The following is a 25,542-nucleotide window of genomic DNA, read 5'->3' as shown; positions in this document are numbered from 1 at the left end:
AGTTGTGATCCCTGGGAGAATAGGTGTTCTGTTCTTTGGTGGTTTCATCCTTTTTGTGCTGGCTTTTTCCCATTTTCGTGGATTTATCTCCCTTTAATCTTTGAAGTTGGTGATTTCAGGAGGAGTCTCTGAGTGGAGGTTTTTTTCTATTGAGGTTGGAGCTGTATCTTTTCTGGCCTGTAGAGGGCGTTGCTGGACTCTCTCGGGTTCAGTCAGGTTGTTGGGTGGGTGGTCCTTCCCTGAGGTCTGTTTGCAGGTGAGATTGGCCCCGCCTTCCCAATGGTGCCTCTCCCAGAGTTTGGGCTTCCTGGTTGGGGTCAAGCTGGTATATTTGCTGCCAGGCTCTTTAGCAAGGGCTTCAGTTTGAGCTCTGTGGAGGTAGGGTCTGCCAGGCCTTATGGTCTGTTTCCCTGTGTTCAACTCTGCCTACCTCTGCGGGACAGTCCGTCCTGCTGGCGTTAGTTTAAACTCCTACCCAGGTCCCTGTGACAACTTGCCACACCTGGCGGTAGCCGCTGCTCAGATTGCTCAGATTTGCATCAACTACCCATGGCACCCCGCCGTCTGGCAGGGTTCTCATGGACCCTGGGTTGCAGGATGGATAAGGTAAGCACAGGATCCCTACTTTTGAGCTCTTATCCATATGAACATTTTTCATAGTTGCCAACATAAGCTACATATATCCTACATTTATTTTTTGAAGACTCCACAATGATATCACTTTCTCATGCTTTACAGGCTTCACGTGTTTTAATTGTGATGGCTACATAGATTTTGTTACTGATCCAAAACTTATTAAATCATTCTCCTAATGTTGGGCATTATTTTACATTTTAATAATAACTTTCGAGGTGTGTGTGTGTGTGTGTGTGTGTGTGTGTGGTGGGGGGGTTGGTTTTTTTGTTTGTTTTTTGTTTTATCTTCTGGAACCTTGTTTCAAAGGCTAAGTTTCTAGCCAGGTATTTATAAAACAAAGAACACACAGAGTAATTTATAAACATTGAAGGCAATGTATTATATATATGATTTTTACTGTGTATGTATGTATGACTTATCTATATATATATGATTTTAGTGTTGCTTTCAATGTTTATAAATTACTTTGTGCAGCGTTTTTTCAACTTCTTTCATTTTGTCAACATTATTTTATAAGTATCTTCATGTATTGGTATCTAGTTCTTGTGATTGTCACTTTTAATGACCTAGCATTTTATTGTGCTAATAGCACATTAGGATGAAGCAGTCTTAGCAGGATTCCTTAGCATAATCATTAGAAAAATCTTAGCATAATCATTAAAAATCTCATTTTTTAAAATACTGTAAATTTTTGGCCAAGCACAGTGGCTCCTGCCTGTAATCTCAGCACTTTGGGAAGCCAAGGCGGGAGGAACATTTGAGGCCAGGAGTTAGAAACCAGCCTGGTCAACATGGTGAAACCCCATCTCTACTGAAAATGCAAGAGAAAAACAAAATAGCTGAGCATGGTGGCAGGTGCCTGTAATCCCAGCTACTCAGGAGACTGAGGCAGGAGAATTGCTTCAATCCAGGAGGTGGAGGTTGCAGTGAGCCAAGATTGTGCCATTGCACTCCAGCCTGGGTGACAGAGTGAAACTCCCATCTCAAAAAAAAAAAAAATGAAAATAATTGATCCAGATCGATCCAAGATGGCCGACCACTAACAGCTCGGGATTGTAGCTCCCAGTGAAAGCTCAGAGAACGAGACGACGCCACATCTTTAGAAGAATTTTCGTCACTCACCGATCAGCCGATTCCCAGTGGAGGAGCCCCACGGGTCGCCAGCGCGACTCTTGTGGCCGCAGCAGTGGTTTTGCCGGCGTCTCGACGCAGCAGCTCTTCATGCAGAGCCAACAGGACTGCTTCCCCTACTGACCGGAGTTTGGAGCTCCGGGAAGTCAGAGCCGCTTGTTGCGGACTCAAGGCCAAGTATACTCAAAATCAGAACCCATCAGCAACGGAACAAGCCCTGATGGAAAAGGACTCATCAGTAACGGAACAAGCCCTGATGGAAAAGGACTCATCAGTAACGGAACAAGCCCTGATGGAAAAGGACTGTGTTCCATTATCTGAAGTTGGCTTTAAAAGGTGGATGATAAGAAACTTCTGGGAGTTAAAGGAACTTGTTCTAACCCAATGTAAAGAAACTAAGAACTTGGAAAAAAGGTTCGATGAAATGTTGAAAAGAATAGACAATATAGAGAGGAATACAAATGAACTTATGGAGTTGAAAAATACAACACGAGAACTTAGTGAAATATGTACAAGCTTAAACAGCCGAATGGATCAAGTGGAAGAAAGGATATCAGAGGTCGAAGACCAACTTAATGAAACAAAACGACAAGACAAGAATAGAGAAAAAAGGATAAAAAGGAATGAGCAAAGTCTCCAAGCAATATGGGACTATGTGAAAAGACCTAATATACGCTTGATTGGTGTACCTGAATGTGACGGAGAGAATGAATTCAAGCTGGAAAATACTCTCCAGGACATTATCCAGGAAAATTTTCCTAATTTAGCAAAGCAGGACACTATTCAACCCCAGGCAATACAGAGAACACCACAAAGATATTCCTCAAGAAGACCAACCCCAAGGCACATAATCGTTAGATTCACCAAGATCGAAACAAAGGAGAAAATATTAAGGGCAGCCAGAGAGAAAGATCAAGTTACCCATAAAGGTAAGCCTATTAGGCTTACAGCAGATCTCTCAACGGAAACCCTACAAGCTAGAAGAGAGTGGGGGCCAATATTCAATATACTTAATCAACAGAACTTTCAGCCCAGAATTTCATATCCTGCCAATTTAAGTTTTACATTTGAAGGAAAAATAAAATCTTTTAGGAACAAGCAAGTACTCAGAGATTTTACTACCACCAGGCCTGCTTTACAAGAACTTCTAAAAGAAGCATTATACACAGAAAGGAACAACCAGTATGACCCTTTCTAAAAATACACCAAAAAGTAAAGAGCATTAACATAAAGAAGAATTTTCATCAACGAAAGGACAAAATAGCCAGTTAATATCAAATGGCAGCAACCCTAAATTTAAATCAACCAAATCTCCCAATCAAAAGATACAGACAAAATCTAACGGTATATCCAAAGATATACATAGACTCAAAATAAAGGGTTGAAAAAAAAAAAACGTACCAACCAAATGGAGAGCAAAAATAAATAAATAAAAAGCAGGAGTTGCAATTTTCATATTTGACAAAATAGATTTCAAAGCTACAAGGATACAAGGGTAAAAAGATTAATGTAATAATAAGAGATCTTAACACCCAGATACATAAGACCCATAATGAGATTTAGATTCAACGAGACAGAAAACTGATAACGATATCCGGGACTGGAACTAAGATCCAGAACAAATAAACTCAATAGAGCTCTCCATTTTAAACACACAAAATATACATTATCCACAAAATCTAATGATATATCTAAAGATATACAAAGACTCAAAACAAGGGGATGGAAAAAAACTCACCAACCAAATGGAGAGCAAAAATAAATAAATAAAAAGCAGGAGTTGCAATTCTCACACTTAATAAAATAGATTTCAAAGCTACAGGGATGCAAGGGTAAAAGGATTAATGTAACAATAAGAGATCTTAATACCCAGATACATAAGACACATAATGAGATTTAGATTCAACAAGACAAAAAATTGATAACGATATCCAGGACTTGAGCTCAGAGCCAGAACAAATAAACACAATAGAGGTCTCCATTTAAAACACATAAAATATGCATTAACCACTTTAAACACTCAAAATATTGATCGGCCATTATTGAAACCCATTTTAGGAATGAAGTAATATTCCTTTTTCCCTCTTTTTCTTTTTTCCCCTTCTTTTTCTCTTTTTCCCTCTAAAAAAAATGTATAAAGATATAAAATATTGTACATTTTTACTCCCAATAATGAGTACGCATCATTTAATATTCAATTGTCTTTAAGTCACATAACAAAATGCTCCCATTTTCTACCTCACCATTCTCCCTGTTCCTAGACCTTTTCAGCTATTTTAACTAAATCTTGTCATTTCTACATTGCCATGTTTCTCAATAATATGCATATACTGATATATTTTGAGTCATCATTCTCAGATATTATCTATTGTCTATTAGACATGAGATTTAGCTCTCCAGTGTCAAGGTAGCTATTATTAATAATTCCTCTTTTCCCATTTGGAAGTATCCTTTTAGGAACTTTCTGCTTCTCTCTGGACTAGCTGTTCTCCAGGCCATCTGCAGAGCCATTCTCCTAGGGTGGTCCTTTGCTGTCATCCACAGAATTCCCTTTGCCTTTCTCCTGAGTTGGTGTATTAGTCTCCAGGATTCTCCAGAGAAATAGAACCAACAGTGTATGTGTGTTAGGAGAGAGAGATAGAGAGGGAAGTGGGGAAGGGAAAGAGGAAGAAAGAGATTTATTTTAAAGAATTGGCTCATGCAATTGTGGAGACTGCCAAGTCAAAAATCTGTAGAGCAGGCTAGCAAGCTAGAGACCAAGGGAAGAGTTGAATTCTTACAGTTTTGAGTTCCAGGTGCTCTGGAAGCAGAATTCCTTCTTCACAGGACTCAATCTTTTCTCTCAAGGCCTTAAACTGATTAGATGAAGCCAAACCCAAAGGACAGATGATCTGCTTTAATCACAGTCTAATGATTTAAAGATTAAGACCATCTAGAAAACACCTTCACAGCAAAATCTAAGCTGGTATTTGTCCAAACAGCTAGCCACCATAGCTTAGCCAGGTTGACATATAAAGTGAGCCATCACAGGTGGGTTCCCTGTTTTTTTGGTATCAAGTCTTCCTTTCTTGCTTTTCTCTTTTATCTTGGTGCATCTTGACAACATACACATGGCAGATACATTTCTTGAGATCTCACATATTGGAACATGTCTTATTATATCCCAGCATCTCACTGATAGTTTGACTGTGTGTGGTATTCTGGATTATAAATAATTTTTCTCCCCTATCTGCTGGCTTCAAATGTTCCTGTTGAGGAACCCAAGGTCATTCTAATTTCTAATTCTCTTTACAAGACCTAATTTTTCCCTCTAGAATCTTATAAAACCTTCTCTCTGTCCCAAGTATTCTGAAATGTAATAATGAGCTTGGAGTAGGTCTATTTTTAACTTTATTCAGGGAACTCAGAAAATCTTTCAAACTAGACACTCATGTCCTTCCTTCTAGGAAATTTTCTTCATAGATTTTTTTTTTCTTTTTTAAATCAACTTTTAAGTTACAGGGTACATATGCAGAAATTGCAGATATGTTACATAGGTAAATGTGTACCAGGGTGGTTTGCTGCACAGATCAACCCATCACCCAGGTATTAAACCCAATATTTATTAGCTTTTCTTTCTGATGCTCTCCTTCCCCCTAAACCCCTGAATGGACCCAGAGTGTGTTGTTCCCTACCTCCCCATGTGTCCCTGTGTTCTCATCATTCAGCTCCCACTTATCAGTAAGAACATGCAGTGTTTGTTTTACTGTTCCCGTATTAGTTTGCTGAGGACAACAGCTTCTAGCTCCATCTATGTCCCTGCAAAGGACATGATCTCATTCCTTTTTATGGCTCCATAGTATTCTGTGGTATGTACATACTACGTTTTCTTTAGTCTATCATTGATGGGTTTTTGGATTGATTCCATGTCGCTGCTATTAAAAATAGCGCTGCAATGAACATACGCATGCATGTATCTTTATAATAGAATGACTTATATTCCTTGAGTATGTACCCAGTAATGGGATTGGTGGGTCAAATGGTATTTCTGCTTCTAAATCTTTGAGGAACCACCACACTATTTTCCACAATGATAGAACTAATTTACATTCCCACTAATAATGTAAAAACATTCCTGTGTCTCCACAATCTTGCCAGCATTTGTTGTTTCTTAAGTAATAGTTGCCATTCTGACTGCCATAAAACAGTATCTCACTGTGGTTTCGATTTGCATTTCTCTAATGATCAGTGATGAACTTTTTTCATGTTTGTTGGCTGCATCACTGTCTTCATTTGAGAAGTGTCTGTTTGTGTCCTTTTCCCACTTTTTAATGGGTTTTTTTTTCCTTGTAAATTTGTTTAAGTTCCTTGCAGGCCCTGGATATTAGACCTTTGTCAGACTGATAGATTGTAAAAATTTTCTCTTATTCTGTAGGTTGTCTGTTCACTCTGATGATAGTTCACAGAAGCTCTCTCCTTTAATTAAATCCCATTTATCAATTTTTGCTTTTTTTGCAATTGCTTTTTGTTGTTTTCATCATGAAATCTTTGCCGATGCCTATGTCCTGAATGGTACTGCCTAGACTTTTTTCTAGGGTTTTTATAGTTTTGGGTATTACATTTAAGTCTTTAATTCATCTTGAGTTAATTTTTGCAGAAGATGTAAAGAAGTGGTCCAGTTTCCATTTTCTGCATATGGCTAGCTAGTTCTCTCAGCACCATTAATTAAATATGAAATTCGTTGTCCATTGTTTGTTGTTGTCAGGTTTGTCAAAGATCACATGGTTGTGGGTGTGCAGTCTTATTTCTGAGTTGTCTATTCTGTTCCATTGGTCTATGTGTCTGTTTCTATGCCAGTACCATGCTGTTTGGTTATGGTAGCCTTGTAGTATAGTTTGAAGTCAGATAGTGTGGTGCCTTCAGCTTTGATCTTTTTGCTTAGGATTATCTTGGCTATACAGGCCATTTTTTGGTTCCATATGAATTTTTAAATAGTTTTATCTAATTCTGTGAAAGATGTCAATCATAATTTAATGGGAATAACATTGCATCTATAAATTACTTTGAGCAGTATGGCCATTTTTACAATATCCATGAGCATGGAATGTCTTTCCATTCATGTGTGTTCTGATTTCCTTGAGCAGTGATTTGTAGTCTTCCTTGAAGAGGTCCTTCACCTTTCTTTTTAGCTGTATTTCTAGGTATTATAATTCTCTTTGTAGAATGTGTGAATGGGAGTTCATTCATGATTTGGCTCTCTGCATGCCTATTGGTGTATAGAAATGCTAGCAAATTTAGCACATAAATTTTGTATCCTAAGACTTTGCTGAAGTTGCTTATCAGCTTAAGAAGCTTTTGGGCTGAGACAATAGGGTTTTCTAGATATAGGATCATGTCATCTGCAAACACAGATCATCTGACTTCCTCTCTTCCTATTTGAATGCCCTTTATTTCCTTTCCTTGCCTGATTGCCCTGGCCAAAACTTCCAACTTTTATTCTAGATTCAGGGGGTACATGTGCAGGTTTGTTACATGGGTAAATTGCATGTCTTGGGGTTTGGTGTACAGATTATTTTGTCACCCAGATAATGAGCATAGTACCCAACAGGCCATTTTTTGATCCTCATCCTCCTCCCACCCTCCACCCTCAAGTAGGCTCCAGTGTCTATCGTTCCCTTCTTTGAGTCCATGTGTACTCAGTATTTAGCTCCCACTTATAAGTGAGAACATGCAGTATTTGGTTTTCTGTTTCCACATTGATTCACTTACGATAATGGCCTTTAACTCCATTCACATTGCTGCAAAGGACATGATCTCATTCTTTTTTTGCAGCTCTGTAGCATTCTCTGGTGTACATGTGCCACGTTTCTTCCATTTTCTCTGGTCTCCCAGTCTATGATTCTATTATTCATATTCAAATGTTGGACCTTCTGCACTTGTGCATTATTTTATTTATGTTTTTTCTTTTTCATTGCATTGTCTTTTATGCTTCACTTCCAAAAAAAAAAGTCTTCACACTTATTTTTCTTCTGTTGTGTTTTTTCAGACTATTGTATAGTAATTTCTAAAAATTTTTTACCTGAATGTTCCTTTTTCTAGCACTATCTTTTTATTTTGTGGATGTAATATCTTCTCTCAACACTCTGAAAATAGCAGTTTGGGGAAGAAGCTCCTCTTTCAACATAGTCTCTGTTATCTCTAAGTGCTTTTCTCTGTGTGTGTGTGTGTGTGTTTGTCTCAATCTTTTATAACACAGTCTATGTTAGTCCATTCTCACACTAATATGAAGACATACCTGAGACTGGGTAATTTATAAAGAAAAGACATTTAACCAGCTCACAGTTCTGTGGGCATACAAGCTTCTGCTTCTTGGGAGGCCTCAGGAAACTAGAATCTTGGCAGAAGTCAAAAGGGAAGCAGACACATCTTACATGGTGGGAGCAGGAGAAAGAGAGAGAAGAGGAAGGTGCTACTCACTTTTAAATAACCAGATCTCATGAGAACTCACTCACTATCATGAGAACAGCAAGGGTAAAGTAACACAATCATCTCCCACCAGGCCCCTCCTCCAACACTGGGGATTAAAACTGGACATGAAATTTGGGTGGGGACACAGAGCCAAACCATAACACATCCTTTCTGTGTGTGGTCATTGTGGTTCACCTGCTCATGTCTAAATGTGGGAAATCATTAGAAGCTCAAGGTTTGTAAGTAGAGCTTGTCTCCTTAAGGCTTCTTTGCAGAGTGACTGGGCTGTCAGTCATTGAGAAAGCCCTGATGTTAGTATCTTTAGAGTTTTCCTCTTGGGATGACAAATTTCCAATAAAAAATATTTCAATTTCCTACCTGGCTGCCAGCACTCAGGGAGATCAGTGAGGGAACAGAGCTGAAGGTCTGAGCCTTCAGCCTTCAGTACTCCTCTAGTCCCCCAACTCTCCTATTTTCAGTAGAGAATGATGGCCTCAGCTATGCTAGGCATCCCCCAGTCCAAACCCTCTGTTTTATTTTTATCAGAGAATGATATTCCAGTCTTCTGCTGAGGTTGAGGAAGGCTGACTACCTACAGTGCATCTGGGGATCTAACTGCTTTTTAAACAGCCTTCAATCGCCTTCTTTATTTTAGCCCCATGCTGTATCCCTCAGTACTAGTGATTCTGCAATACAGGTAAGGAGGGTTCATCACTTTTCCCATTGCCAGGTTAGATGCAACCTTCCAGCTGTTAGATTTGTATTGACATTGTTCCCTCTTCCTCTTTTTCCCGTCTTTGTGGGACTCATTGTGTTTGTCGTTGACAATGATGATGATGACGTTTACTTCTCATTCTTTGGTTTGGGTGAGATTCTGAGAGAGAGCAAACTTAGATGGCTGTGTTCCATCCACCATCTTCATCTTGATGCTTCACAAACTTTTCTGTTCACTGAAATATGAGTTCTTCTCCCACATTCCCACAAAGCTTCTTTCATGAAGATCACTAAAGAACTCCTAGCTGCCAAATCTAATGAACAGCTTTAAGTTCTCATCTTCTTGACCTCCCTACCCCAATTGATACTTATGACTATTCTCTCCTAGAAATGCCTGTTTTCCTTCTTGTTTCCTCTTTCCAAGTCAAGCTCTGTCAAGATGTTGGTGCTCCCCTAGGCTCCATCCTTGCCCTCATTTCTTATACTTTCTTCACTTAGCCCAAGGTAGTATTTACGCATGCTCATAGCTTCAACTCACACATTCATGACTTCCAAAGCTCTTTAGTCTAGGCAGTGTTCCTGAGTATAAAATTCATATAAGTGTCTTCAGGATTATAATTTTACAATTAAATATGAAGCAGCAGGATCAATGAAGGCTGAAGAAAAACAAGCTGGAAACTTTAAAGAAAAGATACAAAGAAACATCTCAGAGAGGGAGAAAGTAATTCAACTGAAGATGCATAGTAGGATTGCAGTTCTTAATCTGAATTCTAGCAGCAATGAAGACTAGAGAATGTCGTTGTTTTAATTGTTTGTTAGGAGAATATGATTTATGGGTAACTATCAAAATGTGGGAAAAAATCCAAATATGTCTACTACATGTGCACAGAGTATTGCTATTTATAGGATTTGGATTTCTCTTTCCCGCAGTTCCTGAACTGACTACATGACTAAACACTGCTCTAGGCTGACACCATTACCTTCTCAGGTTGTAATGACCTCCTGACATACTTCTGTTTTATAATTTTCTGTTCAGCAAATTAAAAAGCCTTCTTGTCGTCTATCACCTAAGGTTTCTGCCTCTGTCTCTGAGCAAATTTGATTTCTAGAGGACAGTTTTCTATGGATGGATCTTTACTTCCATCTTCCTGGCCCTTGGATTTGTAATAATTTCACTGAGTTTTTTCCCTCTATTTCAAGCCAAGATAGTAATTCCCCTATGCTATAAAGGCTCATGGTCTTCTTTATCTGTTAATTGACCCCACGATTTCTTTGGGTTAAGCTCACAATTTAAGTGCTTATATTTATGACTACAATTAAGATCCTCAATAAGGATTCCAATATGTCAGAACTACTTCTTGGGATTGACACAGTGCAATGATTGGAACATGTTGAGCTTCCTCTAAAAGATAGACTAAACTTGCTATTGTAGCAACACCTGTCTTATGTGTTTGTCTCCTAACTAAACTCTGTTAAGGTGCCGGTTATATTTATTTTGGTATCTTCAATGTAAACACAGGGTGTGCCATATAGTAATAGATATCCAAAACCTATTTTTAAATGAATGAATGAGTTAATGAGAATGAATAATAATAGCTCTTTCCTATGGATCCCTAGATCTCAAAACCCGATATCAGAAAGAAGCATCATAGGTTATTAGAATGTACTCAAGACATTTCACTTAAGTTTAGCTATCCAGCACTTTTGGCTAGCAGAAACAGCAGGGCTGCCAATAGATAACTGATATCCCCAAAGCATGTTTTCTATTTGTTTTCTGCATGCATCCTAGGAAACCAACAACTCCCAGTAGTTCCTGGATGAGCTAGAATATTTATCTTTGCATTTCTCAAAGTTGATTATGTGAATATCCACAGTAGAGAAAGAGCTTTGGTTCACTGGTGAGCCACTCTAAAAGTAGTTCTTCTAAAACTTTTTCTCATGTCTAGAAGAAATTCACCTGCAATTTCCCAGAACCCTCCAATAACAATAAAAGCCAACATTGACTGCATGCTTCCTGAGGACCACACATGACATACATTATCTCATGGAAACTGCGTAACAACCCAATGAGGTACATAATATTATTATCCCCATTTTGTGGATAAGAAGTTGTGGTATGGACAAGTCAAGTACCTTGCACAGTCATCCAGTTAAAACTGATGGACTTGTACCTTGCTCCAAATAGCCTAACATGAGGTTACAGTTTTAGTCAGCATGTTGTCCTGCCTAGGCCTCAAACAGTATATGGGGGTGATCATTCATTCTACGTATTTCAAAAGATCGCGTCAGGAAGAAGAGGGCCTGAAGCAAGAAGGAAACAAAATGGGCCACTGTATTTAAATATATGTGTTCCTCAAACCCCATACTCATTACTGATACTCCTCAGATGAAGGTACCTTGAAAAAGCTCCCCTGGTTATTTCAGAATGAGCAGATCTTTTTGTCCACACCTTCACAGTACCCACTCCCCACATCAACCACAACACACACATGCTCACACGTTCTGAGAACCACTAGTCCCTCTGGCTTGGGACTTGGATAGTGGCCATTAGCAAAATGATCCAAGGGGTTTTAAGATTGATTGGTTTGGGCAGATTTTTGCTGGCATCTCCTGTTGTAAATTGATCTGGTGTCTCCGAGTAAGACCCTAGTCTTAAATATGTTTCATTATGCCAGAATTCAGCAGAACTGGACAGGACTGGGGGGTCCTGGTCTTGTGTCTAGATTTGTGTTTGCTTTGACTTGTTTAATACTGGCTTCCAATTTCCACTCTCATCTCATCTGAGTTCCGAGTTGGATTGGCCTGGTCTCTGATCTGAATGAAATGAACCATTTGTTCAGCAAGTCTTTGGGTACTTTTGAGCATCTGAAATGAACATTTTAGGATATGTTGTTATAAATTATGGATTATTCTCAACTTGATCCTTGGTAAGAATGTGCTCTTTAGAGGCTTGGCTGTGACTTAAGATGCACAGGGATGTTGTGTGGCCTTAGCTGAGCTGGCACGCAAACCAGATTAAACAGGATCTGCCTCTGAGCTGATACTGACTGATACAGGAAATAGACTCATTTTGAGCAGGACTCTGGATTGGTCGGTTTGATGGGCCTGTGTAGAATGGGTTTTATCACTGCATTGGAGTAGCTGTTTGCAGGGGTTGTGATGAGTTGTGGTTTGTCCTTAAATGAGTCAAGGGACTTATTGGGCTGAATTTATGTTTAAGGTTGACTTGGTTAGGCTTTGGATAGGGTATCAATGGGATACTGAATTCAAACAGGCTTTGACTGTTTCTGGGCTAAAGTTGTGGCTGGCTTGCCTCTATAGGATATACCATCAGGACATCTTACTCTAGCCTATGGTTCTGCCTCTGGGCTTAACTTTATCACTGTATCTTTGTTTTCTCTGTCACCAAAAGCCAATACTCATCTGATTCAGATTCTTAAGACACTTTGTTGTTCCAAATAATAAACTGCTTCTAGGAATGCTCACTTCACTTTTTGCCTGTGGTGGTCCCAGGGACTAGAGGGTCCTCCAAGAATCTGGCAAACATTGGAGCTACCTGGTTGACATAAAACTTTATGGAGAGAATCAGATTTTTCCATATTGTGGCAAATATGTCTTTTTTAAGGAAAAATTGCTTTTTAAGCAAATTTTTTGGGGGTAGTCTGCGTTACCTGGAGCCTTTTCCAAACCTTTGTTAAGAATGCAGACAAATGATACTTAGTGTCCAATGAGTTCTTGATAGATTATTAGGGCAGTAAACTTTGTATTTGACAACCAGGGAAAAGGGCTTGGTCACATGTGTTCAACAGTAGAGGGCAAGGAACAGAGAGTGAGTTACCAAGAGGCTGATATTATAGATAGGTAGGGCATATTTAATAATTACTGTCTCAAGGAAGGAAGCCTAGTAAATTCAGGTAGAAGAGTGATCAGAGTGCAGGACTAAAGCCTTGAGACAATCAGTCTAGTCAGACAAGCTCTCCAATCTTTTGAAAGGCAGGACCTTGAAATTCCTGGTAACTTTGAATATCTTGGGATTCTTCCTTGCGGCAAATAAAACATTTGAACGTTTACAAGTTACCCCTTATCCCCTTATGTTCTTGAAAGAGCCTTCTGCTTCCTGGCAACCCAGCGCAGTCTCATTCTTTGCTCTACTTTACTGGGATGCTCCTTGGTGACACAATGACACTTGTGCCAAATCCTCCTGGAGTTTTCTTAGGGCTTATCCTCCCAACTTCTATAGCTTGTGGCTCTGTTGACTACTTCTTCAAATAGGAAACTCTTCCCTGCCTAGGCTTCCAGGTTACCCTTCAAATACTCTCACGTGCATAGTTAATTTTCTCCCGTACTTCTCCAACTCCAGAAATATCCATCCATAGGCTGAACATCACCATGTATATCATTCTTCCATTGCCTTGAATTAGAGAAGCAGAAAAGTTCCTTCCAAACCTCATGTATCTATCTCTATGGACCTTGAAAAGGCTGCTCAACCTCTTCTAGAACACTGGAGTCCTTGGAAGGCATTAGGAACCAGGACACTCCCAATCAAGTCAGAACACTGAGAATTAACTGAAGAGGATGGTAACATTTGGATAGGAAGATCCTGAAATTTAGATGTCTCTCAGTTATGAAATCAATTTGGGAAATGCTAGCAGAAACCCATCAAGACTCTCCCCAAATCCTTCTCTAGCCTGAGGTGACTCTCCAATTTCTCTACAAGCACAAATTATGAGGCCACTACAGTCTAACAAACAAAGGCAAAAATTGTTGCCAATTTATAACACCTGACAATGTCTCCCACTGAGCGAACATGCTAGGATCACAGAAGAGGTTTCATTTACCACTGTAAATAGACTATAGACATCTTTGTCATATTTAAACCCTCCCTGCAAATAATAGAGCTCTGTAGCTCAGCTTCAAGTTCACTTCATGGGAATGTTTGGAGGACACTTCCCCACAGTGAGTGAGGCTGGCACAAAGCCCTCTAGGTAGAAGAAACAGCCTGGAATGGATTTCCTTGGGCTAGAAAGGAGAAGCGTGGAGCCCTTTTAAGATCTAAAGATGGACTTTTTTCTATAATCCTAGAAAAAAAGGAAGACACATTGGGACATTTAAATATCTAAGTCCCTCCCACTGCCTGTCTGCCCTGGAAAATACCAGAGGAGCTTGTTGTCCCAGAGGAGCCTGTTGCTCTTTCTCCCCTTCCCCATAACTTTGTTTCCCATGGAATATCCTCTCTCCATTCACCCCTAGAAGAACTATGCCCTCATCTATCTTGGATAAGGGTGTCTCTAACTTTGAAGAGCTCTAACAGGACACCTCCTGCTTCCTTCTGGGCTAACTTTCTAAACTATTTTGCCTGTAAAGCTCTCAACACATTCCTCTGTTCCCCAAACTCCAAACAACCTGAGAGGGCCTTGGGGGCATGAGGATGAGAGAAGACATTCTTAATGCTTCCCTGGTTCCTCCTGCCCTCCACCCACTTTCCGCGTTCAAGCCCTTTCCTGTTCCTTGCCAATCCCATAAGCACTCTCTCCATCACACTGTCATATCCCTCTTCTTCTTAACCAGTTCCCACCCGTGTTCCTGCTTTCCCTTACCCATCTGACTTCTACAGATTTCCTCATTGTCTTTCAAGTCAGCGAGCTGCAGTGCGGTCAGCGTGGGTTTTCAATCCTTTGTGGAGAAAGAAGATACAGAAGAGGAAGACTTGGAAGGTTAGAGTATTTTAATCTCCCCCCCCAACTACTTTTTCCTGAGAGCAGTAATTCCCACAGTATGGGTTTAATACATGTTAACTATGAAACAATAGTTTCATGGTCAAGTAAGTCTGGGAAATAGAGTTCAGCAATTTTTTCCTACAGAAATTCTCAAGGCTTTAATACGATACTAGACATTTGTTACTTATCTTTGATTACATTTAAAATTGACCCCAAACTTACAGACTTAAACTAATAAAAATTAGCTTATTTCTGTGGGTCAGAAATCAGGAAATGGCTTAGCTGGGTGGTTCTGGTTTTGGGTCTCTCATGAGGTTGCAGTCAAGATGTCAGCCAGGGCTGCAGTCAGCTGAAGGCTTCACAGGAACTTGGGGCACCTATGTCCAAGATGGGTCACTCACATGGCTGGCAAAATTCTATTGGCTGCCAGCAGGGATCTCAGTTCCTTGCCACACGGACCCCTCCTTGGGATTGCTTGCATGTTCCCCAGACATGGCAGTGGGCTCTCCTACAATGAGTGATGCAAAAGAGAAGGGAAAAAGCTCAACATCTCCCACAGCCTATCCTCAAAAGCCATACACCATCTTATTACTCACAGGTCAGTCTCACTCAAGGTGGGAGGGGTGTGAATTCCAGGAGGTGAGAAACACTGGGTTCATTTTGGAGGCAGGTCAGTGCAATGCATAACAAATCTTCAAGGCTGATTTGACAACATGATTATTGGTTAGTGGACCATTCCAAGCACTAGGATTCCATGGTATACATGTTGGGGAAAACCACCATGGACCATCACATTGGGGTGTAAGGGTCTGGGAGGCACCCAAGTGGAGGGGAAGATATGTGTGTCTGGAAGAAGAATCCTGGGAAAATGGTACATGCATATGCACTGAGGGCTCCCAGAGTGGAAGACAATAGGAAGCTAGAATTGGGGTACCACTCAGAACTGGGGCTCAGAGGCTGCTCTCAGGAAGATTCTCCATTTTAGAGAGGCTAGCACAGAACTTTCCTGCCGGTTCCAAACTGCTTGGACCGTCTAGATTCTTGTAAGCTGTTTACTTCCTCTGTCCTAAATTAAAGAGAGAAAAAGTCAAAGTTCACAGGCGGAAAAGAAGAACTATTATCATAGAATCTCTAAAAGATGGAGATGGTGGCAATCTAGAAGGCTCAGCTGTTCCGTGCCAGGAGCAGCCCTGAGTACCACACTCTATGCGGTTGTTTGTGCGGCTTTCAGACCGGACCCCGACAGTCTCTTTTATGGTCCAGGCAAAAGCTTTGTAAGGTCACTCTGATGACTCAGATCACAAAGGCCTCGTTTTTCCCTACTTCATCTGCACAGTGGCTTGTTTGCAAAGGTCCTAGCCTGGGGAGCCGGAGCCACTGTGCTTGGAGGAAACAAGTTCTCATCCAATGTTCAGTGAACGTATCAACAGATGTGGGATAGGAAGGAAAAGGAGGGATAAAAGGGCTAGAAAGAATGGAGAGGCAGTCATGGAAAAAGAAAGGGAAAGTGTGCGTGGGAAGAAGTAAGGAGTAAGAAAACATGAACCACTCACATGAGAATGATAAGGACAGGAGATTTATACCCCAAGCCTGGAAGGCCCCCGCCCCCACCACGCTCCCATGGGTCCCACGCGTGCTTTCGCTGCTTTTGTCCACAAGGTGGCAGCCTTTGAACTTTCTTTCCTGTAGGAACGAGAAAGGGGGGCAGAGAGGAAGGAGAAGGCAAAGCACTCCCCCCATCAAGAACAATTTGAAAACCCATCCCATCATATTTAAAATCTGGGACAAAGAACCGTCGGGACGGAACTCCTTCCATTGCAAAACCTCGGCGCGGCCTCGGGAGCGTCCCGGCGGCCCCCGCCCGGAGCAGCCACTTTAAAGAAGCGGAGGACCGGATTGGGATCCTTGAAACCCGAAACCCAAAAACAGCATCGGGGCGGAAACCAGAGGGAAAATCTTGAACTCCTCCAGACAATTGCTTCCGGGGAGTTGCGAGGGAGCGAGGGGGAATAAAGGACCCGCGACGAGGGGCCCGCGGATGGCGCGTCCCTGAGGGTCGTGGCGAGTTCGCGGAGCGTGGGAAGGAGCGGACCCTGCTCTCCCCGGGCTGCGGGCCATGGCCACGGCGGAGCGGAGAGCCCTAGGCATCGGAGTCCAGTGGCTCTCTTTGGCCACTCTGGTGCTCATCTGCGCCGGGCATGGGCACGGGGGACGCAGGGAGGATGGGGGTCCAGCCTGCTACGGCGGATTCGACCTGTACTTCATTTTGGACAAGTAAGTGCCGCCACTTGTTCCCCCCACCCCAGGCTAAGCGGGCGAGGATGCTTTTGCCCGGACCGGGCTCTCAGGCCGGGTCGCCTGGGGACAGGCGCACATCTCCAAGGGCGCAGGGAGACTGTGGCAGGCGGCGGCGGAGCGCTGCGCCTTTGTTGGGGCGCACTCCGCCCAACCTGGGCTCCAGCGCCCGCAGCCAAGGTGACGCCGCTTGCTCGGAAGGGGACAGACTTCTTTTCTGCCTTGCTTTCTGTGTCCCAGGAGCATGCCAGGGACTCGGAGGATGCTATTGTCTCGCTGAGTTTCTGTGACTCCCTCCGATGTTGGTGGGAAAGGCTTGCTTACCAAAGACAGAACTTGCAGGCACTCCTAAAGTTAGAGGCTTGGGCATGTTTAAGTCAATTGTCGATTTTTTTTTTTTTAAACGTTGCTCTACGGAAGGCATGACCTTTGCTCCAAATCATATAATGCATGCTTCTCACCGGGCACTGAGTGAAAACGAAAGGCAGAGTTTCTTAACCTTGGCACTTCTGAGATTGAATCCTAGTAATTCTATGTGGTGGGGGCTGTCCCATGCGTTGTAGGATGTTTAGCAGGATCCTTGGTCTCTGCCCACTGGATGCCAGTAACATCTCCCGCCCCCCACTCCTTTTCTATTAGTGGTGACTACTAAAAATGCCTCCAGACACTGCCAAATGTCCCTCCCCCTCGACTTGAGAACCCCAGATGTAGGTGAATTCAAGGTTTTGGCCGTTTGACTGGTGGGCTACCAGGGAGGTGCAGGAGCCCTGGTTTCCTTGTAAAAATAAAAGGGGGGGGGGATAATGGTTAGGCTTTAGGATTTGTTCAAGGGAGAGCTGAATTCTGACCAATGAAGCATTTCCCAAATCCCCATAGGTTTGCCAACCCACAGTCACCCAAGGAAGCTTCATGCTATCTGCTGAAAACCAGCTTGAACAATAAAAGCCCCTCATGGAAGATCCATGCTCATTTAAAACTGAGTGAGCTCTCCAGTGCCAGGAGAGGCGCTTTGCTGTTTCAGTGGTGGGGAGATGGATTTCACAGACTGGAAAGTATTTAGGAGTTGGAAAAAGAGTCCTGCAAAATAAGCTGGCTAGCTGGACACCAAATGTGCTTTGCAGTTGCCCCTGGAGTTTGATTTTTCCGTAAAGGCTGTTTTGAACTCCAGATTCTTTGGATGAAAAGTGAGATTTCTTTTCTGCAGATTTATGAGAAGGTAGATACCGAAAATATGCTCCAGAGCTAAGGAATGGAATTTCTTTTGTTACTTCTAGTAGCTAGGAGCGCCAGCTCACAGACTTGGAGACAGTGCCTGAAAACAGTCGGAGTTGCTCCTCATTCGTGCTTTTTTAAAAGCAATTCAGAATGATATTCAGGAAAATATTTTTTAAAAAAAGACAGAATCACCATGTCTCTGAATGGATGACTGTAGAGATACTATAGAGTTATGGATACCATAGAGATAACCAGTTTTTCCCAAATTAATTTAGAAATGGAATTCAACTTTTCAGTCAAAGTTCTGAAAGAGTTTGTTTTGATGATAAGAATTTTACAAAATGATTCTAGGCTTATCTTAGCCAAAAAAAAAAAAAAAAACAGTAAGAAGGGCTGAAACATTTTTGGAAAAGAATAATGAAGACATACTCTCTCTCCATCTCTCCAAATATTAAAACGTATTACTATGTAAATTAATAAAAACAGGATGGTAAAGACCAAATAGGTGGATACAGTAGAAAATCTAAAAAGACAAGTTCATGTAGATCCAAGTACATGTAAACATTTAGTGGAATTTTAAATCAGTATATTCATTATTTTTTTAAAAATTGTTCTTGGACAAGTGATTGATAACATGGGAAAGGAAAAAGTTAGATTTATAATTTACACACCATACACAAAAATAAATTTCAGAAAGATAGAAAATCTAAATATTTAAAATGAAATGATGAAAGAACTAGAAGATAATTTAGATGAATATTACTGTAACCTTAGGTTTAGAGCTTTTAAAACATGACAAGGCAGAAGCCATAAATGAAAATAAAGAGAGATTTGAATATACTACAATTTTACACTTCTATAAGTGAAAAATAAGCAATGGAAACTTTTGCCACATGAATTACTCTCTAAAGATTGATTTCCGTATATAAAAAGTAGTTAAGAAAAATCCTGATAGGAAATAGCCTAAATGCATAATTCACAAGAGAAAAAATAGGAAAGTCCATAAATGAACTAAAAAGGTCATTATTAATTAAAAAATGAAAAAATCAAACTGTAATTTTTATTAGGTTGACAAAAACTCTTAAAGAATTACAAGAATCAGTGTTGGCCAGTTTGCAGGAGGTAGGCACTGTCATCTCTTACTAGGGAAAATGTAAATTGGTGCAATCTTTCTAGACTTGCGCTGTCCAATAGAACTTTCTAGGATGGTGGAAAAGTTCTACATCTGTGCAGTTCAGTACAGTAGCTACTAGCCATGTGTAACTTGAGCACTTGAAATGTAGCTAGTGCCATTAAGGAAGTTAATTTTTAATTATCTTTAACTAACTTGAACTTTAATAGCCACATGTGGCTACTGTGCTGGATAGTATGGACAAGAAGATAATTTGGCAACATGTATATCAAATACCTTTAAAAAATGAGGGGTCTACCTTTCCATCCAGCAATTTCATGTCCTAAAGAAAAAATCCAAATAGTCGCAAAGAAGTACCTGCATGTATGTTTATGGAGGTGATATTTATAATAAAAAGCTGAGGATTGCATGTGTCTAACAACAGGGGATTTACTAAGGTATGATATATGTATAGTATTGAACATACATTGCATGCTATACATGCTTGTAAGCTATTTTAAGAGAAATATGTAATTCTTACTATATACTTTTAGATGAAAATGCACTTACCAAATGTCATCTGCGTTATGATTCTACCTGTTTTAAAAAGTTAAACACACACATGTGTATGTCACTATTTACCAATATGGTAGTAGTATTTGTCTCTAGCAAGTAGAATTTTAAATTGTTTATGTTTTTCTTAATTTTCAAACTTTTCTGTAATAAACATATTACTTTTATATTCAGCAAAACTAAGTTATTTTGAATTTTTAAAAATTCACATCAAGTGGGTCTCTAACCAGCGTGCTGACTTCCAAGCCCCTTGCTATTATAAAGGATGCTACTGCTTTTTTTTTTTGAGACGGAGTTTCGCTCTTGTTACCCAGGCTGGAGTGCAATGGCACGATCTCCGCTCACCACAACCTCTGCCTCCTGGGTTCAGGCAATTCTCCTGTCTCAGCCTCCTGAGCAGCTGGGATTACAGGCACGTGCCACCCAGCTAATTTTTTGTATATTTAGTAGAGACGGGGTTTCACCATGTTGACCAGGATGCTCTCGATCTCTTGACCTTGTGATCCACCCGCCTTGGCCTCCCAAAGTGCTGGGATTACAGGCTTGAGCCACCGCCCCCGGCCACTACTGCTTTTATATTTAATCCTGGAGTAAACTTCTAAATGCGCCATAAGATTCTTTGAAGCACATCGGGGACCCAAAAATGCTCCAGGAAAAAAAATGATGGAGACACCTTCACAGACATTCAGGTGGATGCCTCTGACTTCCTTTAGCTGTTCTGTGGCTGGAAAAGAAGGATATTTTTGTGCTGAATGAAAAATTTGCTAGAACTTGGTGTGATAGTACACATACCATTAGCTTGCCATCGTGATCCAGGCTAATTTATGAGATTGATGTGTCCAGACCTGGGCGGGTGGGCTGAAAGGCAGTGGTAGCAAACAGGCCCCTGGGTGGTCCCTAAAGACATAATCTTCTGTCCTCGAAAGAACCTCCTCACACAGTGCAGTCCAGCACCCAACCACAGCCAGAGTGGAAACTGAAAAAATGCTGACTCATTTTTTCCTGGGCTTCTTAGATCCTTTGGCTGGCAAGACACTGTCTACCGTCTGAAACCGAGGGATCATAGGAGACTGAATCCACCATTCTTCTCCCAATCCCTGGAACTCCCTTTTCCCCAGCAACTGGTTTTCTTTTTCATGACATTAAATCTCAGCTTATTTCAGCTTTAAGCAGGCTTCATCTCTGGCCTGGAAGGAACCCAGATTATACATTTAATGGAACATCATGTTTTCTCAACCAGGAGCAAAGACTTCATAATGATAACCTAGAAAATACCACAGTAACACAATAGGGCATTATTAGCGGCTTTGGCGACTGGGCTGGTGGACTGGGCTGCACAAGGCTTTCTACTGATGGAATTTCATGTTCACTTAAACATGCTTTTCTGGTTATAGTCAGGAAAAATAGATTGCTGGGAATTCAATCAGGGATTTGAAAAGTTAGATCTGGAAGGCTCTGTTCAACAAAAGGCAAAGAAGCAGCTAGCCTCTTTTAAGTCTTCCAGGGGATCTTCCAAGATGAGTGTACCCATTTGATCAACCCACAGACATGACTGTACCTTTCTTCTGTCACAGCACCTCCACCCTCTGTTATTACAGTATATGTTTACGTATTAACATATTGGCCTGTTTTACATGGAGCTGTTAGTCACTTGAATGGAGAAAGTGGATTCTGCATTATGAATCTCAAGTGGCTAGCTATGTTATGCGTGCCCTCAAGACTTCAAAAACAATGTGGGAAGGAGAGCAGGAGGAATGGAGATGGTGGGCTGGAGGGTAGGAGTAAACACTGAGTGGCTTTATTTATAGGACTTTCCAAAGCCACTGCCTGTCATTCATTTTCTGCACCTAATAAATCCTGATGTATGTAAAGGCCCTCCACAGGCTCACCATGTGCTCCTTCCCTATGAGATCCCCCGAATCCCTGGCCACTCTGCTTCTGTTCAGCACCAATTTTCTCTTTCTTCCACTCTATAAAGGGACTCCATGTTGCCACTCCCCCAGAGTTCCAACCATAGCACCCACAACTGGGTGATGACCTGGTGGTGCTGATCTCCAGGACCACTGTTATATATTGTACTCCAGGGACAGGATCATCAGACAGATTTTTATAGCATTAGACTGGAAACTTCACCATCAGGTATAATACTAACTTTTTTTTTTCTGGGAAAATATCTTCTGAGTTCCCAACTACTTATCTTAAAAAAGTAACACTGGATTGAGAACTTGTGTGAGTCTTGCAGACTCATGCTCTCTCACAAGGGTCCCAAAGACAACCTTGTTTGGTAGGTAGGGCAAGCATGACTGTCCCTAATTTGAAGATAAATGGACTTTGTTCAGTCCACTGGGTTAAGTGACTTGCCCACGGACCTAGGATTAGATCATGACAGAGCCAGGACAGTGTCTGCCCTTGACTCCCATACCAGCTCTTTCCACTCATCTGCCCTGCACAGTTGGACCATAATGAGAAGCACATGGCAATACAACTGGAGGAACTGGGTGGATTCCAGGCATTAAAAATCCCTGCCTCAGAGTTTCAGTAAATCGTGGTGCATAAGGCAATTAAGGTTACTTAATTGAGGAGCTATTGCTCTGCTGTAAATCAGCTGCAGTTGACGGAAAGTATCAGGAACTCCAACCCCCTGCAACCCGAGAGAAATGCTGCAGAAATCTGGGGGGTTAGTTGCTGAGTCAGACTTTAAGGGCATTTGATTATGATGAATTAGTAATTTGTTCAGACTGAATCTGATGGAAAAGAGAAATTGAAGTCTGTAAATGTGCTAAAACACACAGATGTAGCTTGTTTTCAGAAATGCATTGGAAGATGGCTCAGTGTCTGCAAAATTGGCTCTGAATAGAAAGCAAAGAGTTCAATAGAAGGTACCTTGAAGATGTTACAATAATATATTTTTTTTATTTTTTGCATTTTAATTCATATAAGTCTTGCATATTTATTATAAATTTCATTTCTAAGTATTTGATCATTTTGGTTATTGTAATGGGAAATTTTCTTCCATTTTAACTTTTAACTTGTTTGCTCTTAGACATATATAGTATAGAACTATATGTGTTGATTTCGTTGTGAATTATTTTCTTGTTTCAAGTAATTTCCTAGTTGATTCTCTTGGGTTTTCTGGATACATAATCATATAATCTGCAAATAACAATTTTATCTCCTCTTTTCTCATTTCATACTCTAATTTCTTTTTTTCAACTTTTAAGTTCAGGGGTGCATACAAACCTGCACATCCTGCATATGTACCCCCAAACTTAAAAGAAATTACATAAACATGTGTCATGAAGGTTTGTTGTACAGATTATTTCATCACCCAGGTATTAAGCCTAATACCTATTAGTTATTTTTCCTGATCCTCTCCCTCCTGTCACCTTCCACGCTCCGACTGGCCCTGGTGTCAGTTGTTCCCTATTATGTGTCCATGTGTTTTCATCATTTAGCACCCACTTATAAGTGAGAACATTTGGTATTTGATTTTCGGTTCCTGAGTTAGTTTTCTAAGAATAATGGCCTCCAGCACCATCCATGTTTCTGCAAAGGACATGATCTTCTTTTTTTATGGCTGCATAGAATGCCATGGTGTCCGTGTACCACGTTTTCTTTATCCAGTCTATCACTGATGAGCATTTAGGTTGATTCCATGTCTTTGCTATTGTGAATAGTACTATAATGAGTATATGCATGCATGTGTCTTTATAATAGGACAATTTATATTCCTTTGGGTATATATCCAGTAATGAGATTTCTGGATCGAATGGCATTTCTGTCTTTAGGTCTTTAAGGAATTACCACACTGTCTTTTACAATAATCATTTTAAAGGGCATCAGAAAAAAAGTTATCAGAGGCCAGGAATTTCATTTATTTATTTATTTATTTTCTTGAAATGGACTTAATGCTTGGTTTTAAATGTTCCTCCAATTAGGTTCCACAGTTCAAGAGGGCCTTTTAGGCCAGTTGGTAGAACTGCCTGCAAATCGGATGCTTCGGCATTTGGGTCAAAAGTAAAAATAAATTAGGCAAAAGTGTTTCTATGTGGATCAGCCAAGCAACTACCTCTACTTTCCTTAGCTGTGGAGACCTAGTTAAACTCAGGGTCGAGCTGAGGATAGAGTCCAGGAGTGTCGGAGGAAGGCACCTGTCCCAAGATAGCCTGTAGTTATGTCCAAATGCTGAAGGACTCCTAGTGGTCCAGAAACAAAGTCTGGGATCAGTTAGGGAGACTTGGCTGTCACATAAATGCAAATCGGATTTGCTCTATGCTAATTTAGAACGTGTGTCTATTTCTGATTTGCAGCCAAGAGACTGGATCTCGCCTCTCCCACTGATTACTCTGCAATAAAAGACAACAAAAATATTTGAACATTTCTTGACATGTTTTTCAGACATGTCAGGTTCATACTGAAGAAGTAATTAGATTTCTCCAATTTGACTCAGCAGATTCTTCCATTCATTTGGCATAGATGCTATACTCAAATTTGATCACAAGTGTATACACCAATACAGGCATGGATAAAACAATGCCTATTGCAAGCAATGTCCTGTCCTGGGAGGAACAAGAAATCCAGAATAAACAGGAAGAAGTCCCAGGCTATCAGTCTTTTATGGAGAAATGTGTCAGAAAGACTCCAGGCAGCCAAAGCTAAAGGCTCCAATGAGGATTTGGGGCAGGGGCCAAGAAAAGGCAATTTTAGATCAATAAGAAATAAGAAGTAACATTTACTGAGCCCTTGCTACCTTCCAGACACTATAGTAAATGCTTCGCCCATATGATCCTGTTTAGTGTTTACAATGCCCATAAGGTCTGTACAGTCATCATTACCATTTCACACAGGAGGGAACTGAGGTTTAGAGAGGTTAGCCAAGGTCACTCTAAGTGGTGAAGCTAAGCCTCAGACCCAAGCTGCTCTGACTCATGATCTACGCACAAAAACAAAAAGAATCTAAATATGCAAAAGAACATCAACCAGGCAAGGTCAGGTTATGCTGTGGTAACAAACAACCCCTGAATCTCAGTTACACAAAACAATGAGGTTTCAGTCTCGGCATATACTACATGTCTGATAGGGGTCAGCGGGGCTCTGCTTATGGTGGTGGTTCTGGGAGCCAGGCTGGTGGAAACTCTTTCCTGACACATGCTGCCACCATCAAGGCTGCAAGGCAAGAGAATGCTAGATGATGTCTCACTGGCCATGAAATGCTCCAGCTAGAAGTGACATGCTTCCTTCTACTCATAGCCCATTGGTCAGAACTGATCACATAGCCTCACTCTGTGGAAAAAGACTTGAAGAAAAATCCTCCCATGTGCCCAGATGGAAGGGAAAGCCAGATATGGGTGGACAATAAAAGCTTCTACTGAAAATGTATAATTATAGCTTGCTTTGGCTTGAATAAACGAAGAAGTAGCCATTGAAAGAGAATAAAGAGATAAGACTTTGGGGGAAAGTTCAGTTTTGAGCCATGTCTTGGATATACAGCATTCACAAACCCAGAATTACTGTCAGACATGATGTTTCAAATATGCCCAAGAGGCAATGGTAGCTCCTGCACTCTTCCTCCCTTTCCCATTCTTCCCATACTTTAGATGAAACATGCAGTGAGGCTGGCGGGGGATTACATTAGATTAAATGGAAAATAGAAATGGAGAGTTGATATGCTCTCCTGCCACCTAAGTATTACATGAATATATT

General features: G+C 40.9%; 1 protein-coding gene across 5 annotated transcripts in view; it reads left to right on the top strand.

The window, feature by feature from the left end:
- The first annotated feature begins 16,445 nt into the window (after positions 1–16,445).
- ANTXR1 (ANTXR cell adhesion molecule 1) overlaps positions 16,446–25,542 on the top strand; it is a 268,675-nt gene continuing 259,578 nt past the window's right edge. For all 5 annotated transcript variants that reach the window (XM_054244875.2, XM_035272389.3, XM_078349163.1 and 2 more), the window contains exon 1: positions 16,446–16,919. In XM_054244875.2, coding sequence (XP_054100850.1) covers positions 16,762–16,919 — 158 coding nt within the window. In that variant the 5' untranslated portion in view covers positions 16,446–16,761. The remainder of the gene's footprint in view (positions 16,920–25,542) is intronic.

Source organism: Callithrix jacchus, chromosome 14 (assembly GCF_049354715.1).
Source record: "Callithrix jacchus isolate 240 chromosome 14, calJac240_pri, whole genome shotgun sequence".
NCBI lineage: Eukaryota > Metazoa > Chordata > Mammalia > Primates > Cebidae > Callithrix > Callithrix jacchus.
Note: the sequence above shows the minus strand (reverse complement) of the source record. Positions and strands in the feature narration are given on the sequence as shown.